This window comes from Mixophyes fleayi, chromosome 5 (assembly GCF_038048845.1).
Source record: "Mixophyes fleayi isolate aMixFle1 chromosome 5, aMixFle1.hap1, whole genome shotgun sequence".
NCBI classification, from domain to species: domain Eukaryota; kingdom Metazoa; phylum Chordata; class Amphibia; order Anura; family Limnodynastidae; genus Mixophyes; species Mixophyes fleayi.
In genome coordinates, this window is record NC_134406.1 from 111,822,876 (window position 1) to 111,839,130 (window position 16,255).

Consider the following 16,255-nt stretch of genomic DNA (forward strand, 5'->3'; position numbering starts at 1 on the left):
CTAACATTGGCACCTACCTAATGTTACTGCTGACTATGATTATACTTTATGCATGACATAGTGTTGATTTATCAAAAATGACTTTTTACTGTTAACCTGTGGCTTTATACACCTCACACAGATGTAAGGAATGGCAAGCACTGTCAGTGAAAATACATGGCTATTACAGTCACTTTGTTAATTATTGCTGGCACTGCTATCAATGTTGGCTCAGACTCTAGGGGGTATATTTACTAAACTGTGGGATTGAAAAAGTGGAGATGGTGCCTATAGCAACCAATCAGATTCTAGTTATTTAGTACATTCTACAAAATGACCGCTAGAATCTGATTGGTTGCTACAGGCAACATCTCCACTTTTTCAAATCCGCAGTTTAGTAAATATACCCCTAGACCTCATATACTGAGACTATTAAGTATCACAAATTCTTCCTAGCCCTCTAGCTGAGACATTTAAGTAACACAAATTCTTACTAGCCCTCTAGCACATTCTCACCGCTGTATCCTCTTAGTAAGAGTTCTTAATAAAATAAAATAGTTGGGCACATTATTGCAGACAATAGTACAAATATTGTTACAGCACAGTAGCCTCCTGCAGAGTTGTTGGCAAAATGGGAGTAAGTTACTCCAAAAAAAAAAGAGCACAAAAAATATAGTATTTTCACCCATTTGCAGAACCACACTCATCTTGAGATGCATCCGTTACTGCTTTAGCAGCATATGCACCTAGATTATTACATGTCATTATCAGTGTGAATTTGCACATGTCCTGTAGCAGGTGCAATAGATGCGCCTCCTAATCGCCATATATGCGTTTTTCTACAGGTCTTCATGAGCCGATTTTGAGTAAACATGTCCTTCGTGTATACAGCCCACATTAGAACGCCCCTTCCCTCCCCCCATCCCACCTCTCCAGGTGCAGGTGGGTCTAAGTGCCAGTATCAGGCTACTCTACATAGGAACATATTTTTGGACATGTGCAGAGAGATTTCACACTAGTTACGCCTTACAAACTGGAGTACATCCCACTCTGCATCAACCCCACTGTGCCTTACTCAGGTGCAAAATGTGAACTCAGTAAAGTACAGTTCATAAATATCTTTATTATTTTACTAAATGTCCTGTAGTACTTCAAACTACTTTTTTATGTTAAACTAGGTGGACTTTTGGTGGAAGAGTGCCCTGGTATTTGCTTTAACATAGAAATATAGGAGCAAAATATGGCATAAATTAATGACCCCCCCCCCCTCTCAAAATATATGCAATTGCCTTTAATGCACTGATTGTTGATTTAGATAAATTGTGCAGTGATATATCTAGAATACAACAAATAATCACATGGTATCTATAGTAGTAGTTTACATAGTTTGATAGTTACAAATCCCCCTTCAGACAGGACAGCAACCTTCTCAAAAGCTATTACTTGACAAGTGAAATTCTGTATGAAATATAAAACATGGAGCCCAGTTAAACCTGTGCCTTAAGCAAGACATTTTCAGTGTAAACAATTGTCTGTATTTCTACAGGATACAAAAGGAACATCACAAATTGTATGATATTTAAAAACTTATTTATGTTCATGTTTACATTTTAATAATTCATTAAAAAAAAAAATATTTTTGAAAAAAAAATTCCGCTGTCCAGTCAAACCTAACTTCTGTTTGCAGTATGTTTCCTATCATTTTAAAATAAAGTAATGAACCCTGAAACTGTTTTTGTCATCGGCTATGAACTTTGTTCTCTATGATTCAAATCATGTAACTTATTACAAATAAGTAACATATTTCACTAAGTTAGTACTTGGAAAATTACATGTACGTCAGCGCCTCTAAGACTGCCAACAATCATTTTAAGTGTGTGTATGTAAGTAAGAACACAGTGCACATAAAATTTTTGCATCTAGCATTTATATATATATAAAAAAAGGTAATTTAGGACTGCTATAATCAGTTTCGGTATTATACGATAACTTTGCCTATTTTGACCTATTGTTTTAATTAGGTTGCTGAATTGGCAAATCCGGTTACTTGGCTAGATGCTGGTGCCCAAGTTTTCTATTCATTTTCTCTTGCTTTTGGGGGCCTTATTTCCTTTTCCAGTTACAATTCTGTGCAGTAAGTAAAATAATATTATTTTTTGTTTTGTTTTATAAAAAAATGTTTAAGAAGTCCATATAATTTTAGTAGCACAAAATTTTGCAAGAACGATGTTTTTTGTGTATGCCAAGATGGTAACATCTTACAGTCCCTTTCAAATAACTTAAGATAATTAAAAGGACAATAAAAGGAAAGAAAATGTATTTTTTATAAGAATTCTAATTTCCTAATAACATTTAAGAACACTTAAGGCAAAAGTTCTCAAAATTTCATGGTCAGATATGGAATGAGGTGAACATTTGAAGAACAGTTTTGAAATTTTCTCTCATCTCTGATCATAACTAAGAATTAAGTGTAGAACCCCCTTTATGTGACAGATCTGTTAATATTCTGTCTGAATGTTAACTTGACTGTTCTTTGTCACTTAATGTATGTATGTAAAATCAATGTTGTAAGTTTAACCATTCATAAAAGATCATTCCAGCTTTGCTCTTTGCCCCCCCTCTCCAGTGACTACGTCACTGAGTACCAACTGTTCATGTCCTTGTACCATGCTGTAATTGGCTGATAAGACTTTGTCTGTCTAATTAGATTACTTAACTATTAGAAAGCTCACAGCTCATTAGATATCACTATTATATTCTTATAATCTCCCTTCCATTAAGATGACCCTCATGCCTAAACTTATTTCTTTCTGACCCACTCTAGCATTTTTGCCAGCATAGCAAGGAACAAATATGCATTATTATTTCTTCGGAAAACCCATAAAATATATGATGTGGTCTGGAGAGTTTATATTCATAACAGAACCCATTGACACTCATTTGGGTTCATTTAAGAGGACAAATCTCTACTCCCTTTCATATTGAGAAGGTTTTTTTTTAGAAGAACTAACAAATGACAGCTAAAAACTGGTGTTTTGCCCACATGAAAGTATCTTTGAAAGGTATTAGATAATGGAGCTATTGTCTGGTGGGTCACATCTCAAGTCTAGTGAATCATGTCTTTCAAAGTCATTTACTTCATAAAGAATGTATTGAATGAGTTGTAGTTTCCATCCTGGGCCCTTTACCTGATAGATTTGACATCCATCCTTACTTGAACACCTGTAATAAATTTACAACTGAAATAAGAGGTTTCCAATGTTATACAAGTTCACAAACATACCTTATTTCCCCCCAGAGGGCACTCAAACAGGATGTCCTCATTGCATAAACTATTAAACAAAAATTAGTGTACATGCTGTGCTACATGGGAGCTGCTAGGAATTAAATTATCGGATAAAGAATGGACTAAGATTTTTCAAAGTTTCAAAGCTACCACTCTTAACCTACAACAAAATGAACAGGGGCTCAAAATCATTTGTTCCAAAAACAGTGATATGAATTAATTGAAACAAACCAACTAATTGCTTTAGAGGTGTGGTTAAAGATATCCTTTGCAATAAAGCCCTTGCTTTTAACCTAGCCTTTGCCAACTTTCAGCTGAGTATAATGGCAAAATTGCTTAGTTTGCTAAATAGCTACTGTGCCACACCTTGTAATTGCCTCATTCTGCAGGTCAGTTTTTTTGCTTTGACTAGCATTACTAGCTAGGATTAGGAAACACAGCTGGAAACTAGTTGTAGCATATGTTTTGACAAGTCAAATATATATGTGTGGGGAGTCTTTGGTCTTTTCTACCTATGATTTTTAAACATTGATGATTTTATCACGATTATTATCTTCTACTATTTGTTACCTAAACTAAAAAACGATACAAATATATGTAGAACAAAATTAAGTATTTGGTTTTGTACTGTGCAAAAATATGTAATAACACTATAAATGTCAGAGGGTTTAGGGATCTACAAATTGACAGAAGTTGATAAATAATGAATTTCAATTTTACAGTAATAACTGTGAAAAGGATGCAGTCATCATCTCCATCATAAATGGCTGCACATCCATATATGCTGCCACTGTTATCTACTCTATCATTGGATTCCGTGCTACAGCCCAATTTGATGATTGTCTTGCCAGGTAAGAATCAGCAACATGTTTCTAAGACTTTTATCTTATCAAAAATAACCAAAAATAGCACAGTAAAAACAAATATGTTATACACCAACCATACATATTGCATGGTGGAACAACAAGCATGTCTCTTACATCTCTTATAACAGAGAAATATCCCTATAGCTTGTCTATTAGTGGCGATCATTTATATATTTGTGAACAAATTATATATATATATATATATATATACATACACACACACATATATATTTATATATATATATATATATATATATATATATATATACATATACATAACGGTCGCCGCCCGCATTAAGCTCTCAGCGCGTGACCACACGACCAATCACAAGCTGAGCAGCGCCACAAGCCGAGCAGTGCCATCACAACCAGAGCGGACAAAGTACGCATGCATCAGACTTGACACACAAGCAGCCCGTATGCACCGTTTTCATGATTTTGCCGCCAACCTGCTTTGCATGTTTATACTCGTATTGGATGGAGTTATGGGGAAAGTGACAAATTTTTTTGAAAAATCCTTCAAACCAGCCCAGATGTTAAATTGTTCTGGTCTGCCCCCTGCGTCTTCCCTGCTTCTTTTTTGGAAATTAAATTTTTTACGAGCAGCAGCAGCTTGAGAAAGTGAAGGAGGACACGTTGTCAAGCCGAGGCCCAGTTCAGCGGACAACTTGCTGAGCAATAGCTCCTTGCAAAAGTTAACATCTCGCTCATTTACAAGTAAAGACTCAATGTAGGTTTTAAACCTTGGATCAAGCACAGTGGCCAAAACGTACTGATCCGAGTTCAAGATCTTAATAACTCGAGGATCATTGTGAAGCAAATTAAGTACTTGATCAACAAGGCCAACATACTTTGCTGAATTGCTTGCTCTCAGCTCCTCCTTCATTTTCTCAAGCTGCTTTTCCAATAGTCTAATTAAAGGAATGACTTGGCTCAAACTAGCAGTCTGCACTCACCTCACATGTCACAACTTCAAATGGTTTCAGCACCTTGCACAGGACTGAAAGGTATTTTGAAGTGCTACAGGACATTTAGTCCAAGTGGTATAAGCCATGTATCAATCACATCTCTCAGTTTGCGTAACAAATTGTCAGCTGTATGCCTGTTAGTGAAGCCGGTGATACAAAGAGTGGCCTGCCTGTGACAAATGTTACGTAGTGGAGTACATGCTGCTGCTGTTCCTGCTGGTGAAGGTGAATGACCAACCCAGTGGGCTGTCACAGTCATATAGTCTTTGGTTTGGCCACTTCCACTTGTCCACATATCTGTGGTTAGGTGGACAGTGGGCAGAATGGCATTTTTCAGCACAATCTCTACATTTTTACACACTTTTTGGTATAGTTGTGGAATTGCTTTACGGGAGAAATGGTGTCGCGATGGAATTCTGTAATGCAGACACAAAACCTCAATTAACTGTGAAAAACCAGCTGCGTTTATTGTGGAGATTGGATGCAGATCTAACACTAACATGGCAGCCATGGCGTCTGTGATTCACTTGGCGACTGGGTGACTGCTGTCATATTTGCTTCCCCTCGCAAATGATTGTTTCACAGTTAATTGCTGAAATGTAGGACTGCTCATTTTCTTGACCTGCCTCTGGGATGACGATTCACCCCCAGCAGCAGCAACAGCAGCAGCAGTGGGACTAACGTTTTCTTCAGAGGAATCAATAATAGTGCAGGAGTCATCCAGCCTTAATAAGTGGGATGCCGGGCTAACTCCGAGCGCTACTGAGGATATTGATGAGGATGGTGTGGTGGGTGTATTTTGTAGCCGTCGGGATGTCGGTGACCGGAGGGTCTTAGCTGATGCAACACTTTGCCATGAACTCTCGTTAAATGGCGTAACAGACGAGGTTCCAAGATGGTTAAGGTCCCTCCCTTGACTGACTGTGGCTTGACATACACTATAAATGGCTATACAATTGTTGTCTGGATTTGGGTAGAAATAATTCCACACATAAGAAGTGCATTTTTTTGTTTTATGCCCAGGCATGACAATGGCCTTTTTCTTGTCACGTGCCAGAACTGCTGCCACTGGTGCAGCACTTACACAAACAACCTCATCCTCATCAACATCCTCATTAGCGCCCTCGTCGCCTACACAAATCTCCCCCTCATCCTCTTCTAATTCCAAAGTGGCATCCTCAATTTGAGTATCACCGGCTACACTCGGGCTATTAAGGCACACATCAGCAGAATGCTCACGATTAGACATCCCACTGTTGGATGGACTCTCCACAGGGATTGTTGTCATTTGTGAATCAGAGCAAATATTCTCCTGTAATGCCTCACTGTTATCTTGCAGCTCGGCTTTGACGCGTAACAGTAGTTGTGCACCAATTGTAGGCTGGGTAAATTTTTGGGATCTGCCACTAATAGGCAAAGGTGAAGGCCTCATTCTCTCTTTGGCACTGCGTGTGTAGAATGGCATGTTTGCAAAAAAAAATTTATCGGCACTTAACTTTTGCTCAGTAACACTTCTTTTTCGCTTCAATACAGTAATTTTTTTTTGTTTTTTGTTTTTTGCACTGATTTGGAAACACTCTGTTGTTTGACATTGCCTTGGCCAGATGACGTACTGGGAACACTAACATCAGGACTGGTGACAGAACCTGGTTGCTCATTATGATCATATGTGGACTGCTTTGAATCCATTCTGAGCGCAAAGCACTTGTAGTGCTAAAAATTAGTTGGTAGATACTGCTGACAGATATGACTTTTGACAGCCAGAAATATTTATGCACAATTATGGGGGACACCCCAAAAGCACTGGGGAGTGCCAAATATTAACAAAAAATAATAAACCTCTATCCTCCTCTCTTCTCTAGCAATTTTTGTTAGAGCAATTGCAAGAAGAATATTGGATTCTCTGTCCCTGCTCTAATCAGCCTGTGACTACACCCTGCTCTCTCCCTCTGTCAAATGGCGATGGATTGCTGTGGAGGCGTGTATTTATAATGTTGAAGTATCGCGAGGAACTGACTCCCGAGATCCGACAACGTCACGATGACGTTCGGCCTCGATTTGGATTCGGTACTCGGATACCCAAAGTTCGGATGGGTTCGGTTCTCGGGGAACCGGACCCGCCCATCTCTACTAGTAACGGTCCGTCCCTTTTATATATATATATATATATATATATATATATATAGTATGGAGAAAGAGAAGGGTGGGCTCCATACATAAGGCCCAGTACAGGTCTTCTGATCTGCCAGTCTCTAAACGGAATGATCAGGAGTTGCACCTGTGAGGTGCCTGTTAAAATGCAGCTAGAATATGCAAACAGTCTCTGAACCTGGGGAGGAAGCCAGATGGCTACTGAGAGACTCTGCTGTGGTGAGTGTGTGTTTGGACACAAGGTCCAACACCCGAGAGAGGGTGTCGCTAAAATGTATTAGCCAGTAGCCAGACAACTAGCAGTTTTTTATGTTTTGTTTTGTTTGCAAGCTGGTGAGTAAACTAGCTATAGCTTTTAACCTGAAGCCTCTGGACTTGTGTGGTTTACTGCTGCTGTTTGGTGTCACAATATATATATAAAAAAGGTGGATAGACAGATAGATATATACAGTACTGTGAAAAATGTTTTGGGTTTTAGGCAGGTGTGGAAGAAATGCTGCAAAGTAAGAATGCTTTCAAGAATAGAAGACTTATTAGGTTATTATCAATAAACAAAATGCAAAGGGAATGAACTGAAGAGATCTAAATCAAATCAATATATGGTGTGACCACCCTTTGCCTTCAAAACAGCATTAATGCATCAATTTTTCTAGGTATACTTGCACACAGTTTTTGAAGGAACTCAACAGGAAGGTAGTTCCAAACATTTTGGAGAACTAGCCACAGATCTTCTGTGGATGTAGGCTTGCTCAAATCCTTCTGTCTCTTCATGTAATCCCAGACAGATTCTATGATGTTAAGATCAGGGCTCTGTGGGGGCCATATCATCACTTCCAGGACCCCTTGTTCTTCTTTACGGCATAGTTCTTAATGACATTGGCTGTGTGTTTGGGGTCCTTGTCCTGCTGCAGAATAAAGTTGGAGCAAATTCAGATGCCTCTCTAAAGGTATTACATGATGGATAGGTACCTGCTTGTATTTCTCTGCATTGAGCAAATTTCCAACTCCATTCGCTGAAATGTAGCCTCAAAATTGCAAGGAACCTCCACCATGCTTCACTGATGGCTGCAGATACTCACTATTGTACCAATCTACAGCCCTTCTGCTCAGAACTGAAAAAAAACAGTGGGACCCAGGTACACCCATCTACTGTTTGAAGAAGTCTGGCCAGAAGTTGTCTTCATGGAAGAATTACGGACAAACAGCAAACCTTCACCGTGGAAACAAGGCCAAGCGACTCAACTATGCACACAAATATTGCAATATTAATTATTTTATCCTTCTTTTACTTTAAACAATTTTAATAAGTATATTCATCTGAATTAACTGTCTTAGTATACAGCAATGTGAATGGGATTTCATATTAAACAGTGCTTTAATGATAGAGGGTATTCTTAAAAATCTTTAATACATAGACTAATAAGTTATTAATAACATTAGTTATGTTAGAACTAAACCAGTGGTGGGTAATATGCTTTAGCAAAAGTACTTACCTTTAATTCAGAGCTTGGAGTTTGCCAAGGAAGGAGTGAGAGCACATGGTGCAGAATACACAAAATATAGAATGCACTCACTCCTCCTCCAATTGGATGTACTAAATGACCTCCCTGTGCAGAGGAAGTTATGTGATGCAGAAGACACTCTTACTTTATAAGAAAGCAGAGAATGAGTCAGATTGGAGCACAGAGATGTTGTCCACCATTGCTTTATCCTATTACATAATCAGAATGGGGGCATCAGCACAGAGTATTTCAGGGGATGTTTATTACACTGATCTTGTGGGAGGCAGTGGCCTGTCTACTCATGTAATTATGTTAGTTAGGACAGGGCAGAAATGGAGGCAATCAGGAAGCCACATACTTAACATTTGACAGTTTAAGGAGTAAAGTAGATCAGAAGTAATGTGAGGCTTCTGTTAAACTGATTCAGGATAATTGTGGGATCAAATGTACCTCTTTATGGGACAAAGTTTATATATTCAACTTACTAAAGTATATGCATGTCTTGTATTCCTTGTCAATATAAATTATTGAGAGGTGTTATCTTTATAGGGTTCTACTGTTAAAACCTTTTGTTATGGCTTTACTCTATTAAAGCCTATTGGTCTTCAATTGTATAAATGTACAATAAGCAAAAACATACAATATTATACAAATCAGACAAGCAGAAAAGGTGTATTTAGCTTTTGTCAGAACACCCAATAAGTAATTTTTTATATAACTTATCTTATTTTAAAGAGATATTGTTTTCTGTTTCAGCAACATCCTGACATTGTCAAATACCTTTGATTGGCCAGAGGGAAATATAACTGAGGACAACTATGATTACATGGTCAGTTATTTTAATCAAACACAACCAAATGTGTTAGCAACTCTTCATCTTCCAAAATGTGATTTAGATACCATTCTATCTCAGGTAAGTTGTATCTTTGAATTTAACCTATTTCCAATTTCTGCACATAGATTAATCTTGATGTCAGCCAGTCTTTATTCCCAGTCGAAAAATTAACATTGGCTAGTTATAAAAGTCATGTACTGCAGCTTGTGGTCTCATAATAGTAACCTGGCCACCCAATTTCTATATACAGTATTCAATGTAATTCCTGTTTTCAGCTAAATGAGTAGGCCTGAGCTTGTTGTTAAAGGCTCTGATATCATAAAAGTGATGTCATCTGAGATTTTTCTGAGTGCAAGGAATCCTATGGTGATTTAGGGAGATCCGTCTCAGATTTCCTCTGCCTCTCATTTGCCTTTAGATCCAAATTAAACAGAATCAAAAATTAAAATGAAAAACAACACACTGTTTTTAAACAGTGTGAAATCAAATGTTTCTACTTTTTAGACCCTAAAATTGCATATCTTCTTTTTAGACCTTATAACTGCACCATATTTTACATAGGGATGAGCCCGATCCGAGCACTGTTCGGGTATTCCCGCCGATGGCCAAGCTAAAAACGAGGCTGAACGTCAGGATCCCGCCGTTGGATCTCACGAGATCCGGATTCTTTATATTCCCCGCTTGCCGCCGCCATCTTCACTCGGGCATTGATCAGGGAAGAGGGAGGGTGTGTTAGGTGGTCCTCTGTCCTGCTCTTTCTCATGCTGTGCTGTGCTCTGTCCTGCTGAGTTCAGTGGTGCTGTGTCCTGTGCTCTGTCCTGATGAGTTCAGTGGTGCTGTGTCCTGTGCTCTGTCCTGCTGAGTCCAGTGGTGCTGTGTCCTGTGCTCTGTCCTGCTGAGTCCAGTGGTGCTGTGTCCTGTGCAATCTATAACTATGTTCACTGTTCCTGCAGTATTAAAAAATAGGTACTGCAATCTCAAACTACGTTCACTGTTCCTGCAGTACAAAAAAATATGTACTGCAATCTCAAACTACGTTCACTGTTCCTGCAGTACCAGAAAATAGGTACTGCAATCTCAAACTACGTTCACTGTTTCTGCAGTACCAAAAAATAGGTACTGCAATCTCAAACTACGTTCACTGTTCCTGCAGTACAAAAAAATAGGTACTGCAATCTCAAACTACGTTCACTGTTCCTGCAGTATTAAAAAATAGGTACTGCAATCTCAAACTACATTCACTCTTCCTGCAGTACAAAAAAATAGGTACTGCAATCTCAAACTACGTTCACTGTTCCTGCAGTACCAAAAAATAGGTACTGCTGTATAACTCCAGTCCAGTGGTACTCTCCTGTGCCGCATATAATTTTTAAAGGCTTTGCCGAGTGTGTGTGGTTTAGGGGTACGCTCTCTTGTGCTGCATATAATGGAGTACAAAAATTTGGAGGATAAAGTAGGGAAAGATCAAGAACCACTTCCTCCTAATGATGAAGCTGCTGCCACTAGTCATGACATAGCCGATGAAATGGCATCAACATCGTCTGCCAAGGCCGATGTCCAATCTCATAGTAGAGGGCATCCAAAAACCCAAAGTTCACAAAAATTAGCAAAAAAAGAAAATTAAAATCATCTGAGGAGAAACATAAACTTGCCAATATGCCATTTACCACACGGAGTGGCAAGCAACGGCTTAGGCCCTGGCCCGTGTTCAGGACTAGTGGTTCAGCTTCACCCAAGGATCTAAGCCCTCCTCCACCCCCTCCCTCAAAAAATGTAAGAGAATTAAGCTGTGTTAAGGGTGTTGGTGGTTGCGAAGCCTGACCTTCCCATCACTGTACGGTAAGAGGTGGCTCCTTCCACCATTTGCAGCACGCCCTCTGCATATGCTTGAAGGATCACCCACAGTGCAGATCCAGATTTGGATAATGAAGGTGTCAATGTTGTACACCGGGAGGAGGATATTGATGTAGCTGGCACTGAGGAGGAACTTGACGAGGAGGATGCTGATGTGGTTATCTTAAATGAGGCACCAGGGGGGGAAACAGTTGTTGTCCATGGGAGGAAAAAGCCCATCATCATGCCTGGGCAGAAAACCAAAAAATCCACCTCTTCGGTCTGGAATTATTTCTATCCCAATCCGGACAACAATTGTATTGCCATATGTAGCTTATGTAAAGCTGCAATAAGCAGGGGTAAGGATCTTGGCCACCTAGGGACATCCTCCCTTATACGTCACCTGAAGAACCTTCATAATTCAGTGTTTAGTTCAGGGACTGTGGCTAGGACCGTCAGCAGTCCAGGGACACCTAAATCTCTTGCTGCCGTTTTATTCACACCTGCAACACCCTCCTCGTCAATTTCCTCCTCAATCTCGATTGGAGATAGTCCTGCAGGCCATGTCACCGGCATGACTGAGTCCTCTTCAATCCAGTATTCTTCCGGAGGATCCTGCAGCGCTACGCCTACTACTGCCGCTGCTGCTGTTGCTGCTGGTAGTCGGTCATCTTCCCAGAGGGGAAGTCATAAGACCGCTACGTCTTTCACTAAACAATTAACCGTACAACAGTCGTTTGCCATGAGCACGAAGTAAGACAGTAGTTATCCTATGGCAAAGCGGATAACTGCGCCCTTAACAGCTATGTTGGTGTTAGACGTGCGTCCGGTGTCCGCCATCAGTGGAGTGTTATTTAGGCGGTTGATGGAGGTATTGTGTTCCCGGTACCAAATCCCATCGAGATTCCACTTCATTAGGCAGGCGATACCCGGGATGTACAGAGAAGTATGAAAATGTGTCCTCGGTGCTCTTAAAAATGCGGTTGTACCCACTGTCCACTTAACCACTGACATGTGGACAAGTGGTTCAGGGCAAACTAAGGACTATATGACTGTGACAGCCCACCGGGTAGATGCATCGCCTTCCGCAGCAGCAGCATCAGTAGCAGCATCTCCAAAACGCCTGCTCGTTCCAAGGCAGGCAACGTTGTGTATCACCGGTTTTAGTAAGAGGCTGACAACCTCTTAGAGAAACTGAGGGAAATAATCTCGCAGTGGCTTACCCCACTTACACTCTCCTGGGGATTTTGGTGTCTGACACGCCAGTAACATTGAGCGGGCATTACATATGGGCAATTTCCAGCACGTGCCATGTTTTGCCCGCACAATAAATTTGGTGGTGCAGCATTACCTGAAAAGTGACAGGGGGGTGCAGGATATGCTTGCGGTGGCCCGCAAAATTGCTGGACACTTTCGGCATTCTGCCACTGCCTACCGCAGACTCGAGCAACATCAGAAAAGCCTGAACCTGCCCTGCCATCACCTCAAACAAGAGATTGTGACGTGCTGGAACTGCACCCTCTATATGCTGCAGAGGATGGAGGAGCAGCAAAAGGCCATTCAAGCCTACACAGCCACCTATGACATAGGTAAAGGAGTGCGCCTGAGTCAAGCGCAGTGAAGACTGATTTCCGTGTTGTGCAAGGTTCTCCAGCCGTTTGAACTTGCCACACGAGAAGTCAGTTCCGACACTGCCAGCTTGAGTCAGGTGATTCCCCTGATCAGGCTGTAGCAGAAGCAGCTGGAGAAAGTGAGGGAGGAGCTGGTAAACCATTGCGATTCTACAAAGCATGTAGCTCTTGTGGATGAAGCCCTTCGTACGCTTTGCCAGGATCCGAGTGTTGTCACTCTTTTAAAGTCAGAGGAATACATTCTGGCCACCGTGCTCGATCCTCGGTTTAAAGCGTATGTTGTGTCTCTGTTTCCGGCGGACACAAGTCTACAGCGGTGCAAAGACCTTCTGGTCAGGAGATTGTCATCTGAAGAGGACCGTGACATGGCAACAGCTCCTCCTTCATTTTCTTCCACACCTGTGGCTGCGAGGAAACAGCTGAGATTTCCGAAATGACCCGCTGGCGAGGATGCCGACAACATTTGGTCTGGACTGAAGGACCTGCCAACCATTGCTGACATGTCTACTGTCGCTGCATTGGATGCTGTCACCATTGAAAAAATGGTGGAGGATTACTTTGCTGACACCATCCAAGTAGACATGTCAGACAGTCCTTACTTTTACTGGCAGGAAAAAAAGGCAGTTTGGAAGCCCCTGTACAAACTGGTTCTATTTAACCTGAGTTGTCCCCCCTCCAGTGTGTACTCCGAAAGAGTTTTTAGTGCAGCGGGGAACCTGGTCAGTGAGCGGCGAAGGAGGTTGCTTCCGCAAAATGATGAGAAAATGATGTTCATAAAAATGAATTATCAATTCTTTAATCAAGACCAGCAATGGCCTCCAGACAGTACAGAGGGACCTGTGATTGTGGAGTCCAGCGGGGACGGATTGATAATGTGTGAGGATGAGGAAGTACACACTGAAGGGGGCGAGGAATCAGAGGATGAGGATGAGGATGACATCTTGCCTCAGTAGAGCCAGTTCAGTTTGTACAGGGAGAGATGAATAGCTTTTTTTGTGTGGGGGCCCAAACAAACCAATCATTTCAGCCACAGTAGTTTGGTAGGCCCTGTCGCTGAAATGATTGGTTTGTTAAAGTGTGCATGTCCTATTTCAACAACATAAGGGTGGGTGGGAGGGCCCAAGGACAAATCCATCTAGCACCTCTTTTTTTTGCCATTATGTGCTCTTTGGGGCCTAGTTTTTTAAACTGCCATCCTGTCTGCCACTGCAGTGCCACTCCTAGATGGGCCGCGTGTTTGTGCCGCCCACTTGTGTCGCTTAGCTTAGACATCCAGCTACCTCGGTGCAACCTTTTGGACTAAAAACAATATTGTGAGGTGTGAGGTGTTCAGAATAGACTGGAAATTAGTGGAAATAAATCTTATTGAGGTTAATAATAGTGTAGGAGTGAAAAAAAACCCATAAATATGGATTTTAACACTTTTTAGTCTTTTTTAAAAAAAAATCAGAACCCAAAATCAGAACCAAAACCTTTAGTGGGGTGTTTTGGCAAAACCAATCCGAACCCAAAACCTCAAGCTAATCAGAACCCAAAACCCAAAACCCAAAACACGAAAAGTGGCCGGTGCACACCCCTAATTTTACATAAAGTACAAAGATGCAGAGGAAACATATATGGTATCTTTATAGTCATTAGAACTAGGGATGAGCGCGCTCGGATTTCTGAAATCCGAGCCCACCCGAACGTTGCGGATCCGAGTCGGATCCGAGACAGATCCGGGTATTGGCGCCAAATTCAAAAGTGAAACTGAGGCTCTGACTCATAATCCCGTTGTCGGATCTCGCGATACTCGGATCCTATAAATTCCCCGCTAGTCGCCGCCATCTTCACTCGGGCATTGATCAGGGTAGAGGGAGGGTGTGTTAGGTGGTCCTCTGTGCTGTTTAGTTCTGTGCTGTTTAGTGCTGTGCTGTTTAGTGCTGTGCTGTGCTGTGCTGTGTTCTGCAGTATCAGTCCAGTGGTGCTGTGTGCTGTGCTCTGTCCTTCTGAGGTCAGTGGTGCTGCTGGGTCCTGTGCTGTGTCCTGTTCAGTCCAGTGGTGCTGTGTCCTGTGCTCTGTGCTTCTAAGGGCATAGTTATTTCCCCAATATTCCCCTGTGTTTAAAAAAATAAAAAAAAGTTTTTTTTATAAAATACCAAAAACTACTTTAATATTTTTTAATTACCACAAAATTTTCACAACCAATCCTGCAGTATAAGCCCATTGGTACTGCAATATTACCAAGTTCACACATTCAGCAGTAAAAGTCCAGTGGTACTGCAATATTACAAAGTTTACACATTCTGCAGTATCAGTCCAGTGGTGCTGTGTCCTGTGCTCTGTCCTGCTGAGTTCCGTAGTGCTGCTGGGTCCTGTGCCGTGTCCTGTTCAGTCCAGTGGTGCTGTGTCCTGTGCTCTGTGCTTCTAAGGGCATAGTTATTTCCCCATTATTCCCAAGTTTGTAAAAAATAAAAAAAAAGTAAAAAAAAATAAAAAATTAAAAAAAAAAAAAAATATATAATAATTATAACCAAATTTGCAAAACCAATCCAGCATTATAAGTCCATTGGTACTGCAATATTACCAAGTTCACACATTCTGCAGTATCAGTCCAGTGGTGCTGTGTCCTGTGCTCTGTCCTGCTGAGTTCCGTAGTGCTGCTGGGTCCTGTGCCGTGTCCTGTTCAGTCCAGTGGTGCTGTGTCCTGTGCTCTGTGCTTCTAAGGGCATAGTTATTTCCCCATTATTCCCAAGTTTGTAAAAAATAAAAAAAAAGTAAAAAAAAATAAAAAATTAAAAAAAAAAAAAAATATATAATAATTATAACCAAATTTGCAAAACCAATCCAGCATTATAAGTCCATTGGTACTGCAATATTACCAAGTTCACACATTCAGCAGTAAAAGTCCAGTGGTACTGCAATATTACAAAGTTTACACATTCTGCAGTATCAGTCCAGTGGTGCTGTGTCCTGTGCTCTGTGCTTCTAAGGGCATAGTTATTTCCCCATTATTCCCAAGTTTGTAAAAAATAAAAAAAAAGTAAAAAAAAATAAAAAATTTAAAAAAAAAAAAAATATATAATAATTATAACCAAATTTGCAAAACCAATCCAGCATTATAAGTCCATTGGTACTGCAATATTACCAAGTTCACACATTCTGCAGTATCTTGTGCTACATATAATGGAGACCAAAAATTTGGAGGATAAAGTAGGGAAAGAT

At 40.7% G+C, this 16,255-nt stretch overlaps 1 protein-coding gene across 1 annotated transcript in view; it reads left to right on the top strand.

Moving 5' to 3' along the window:
* The window catches only part of SLC6A19 (solute carrier family 6 member 19), a 102,891-nt gene that overhangs the window by 25,112 nt on the left and 61,524 nt on the right, over positions 1-16,255 (top strand). Inside the window, exons 6-8 of the mRNA XM_075212696.1 lie at positions 2,001-2,113; positions 3,988-4,116; positions 9,509-9,665. Of these exons, the coding sequence (XP_075068797.1) occupies positions 2,001-2,113; positions 3,988-4,116; positions 9,509-9,665 (399 nt within the window). The remainder of the gene's footprint in view (positions 1-2,000; positions 2,114-3,987; positions 4,117-9,508; positions 9,666-16,255) is intronic.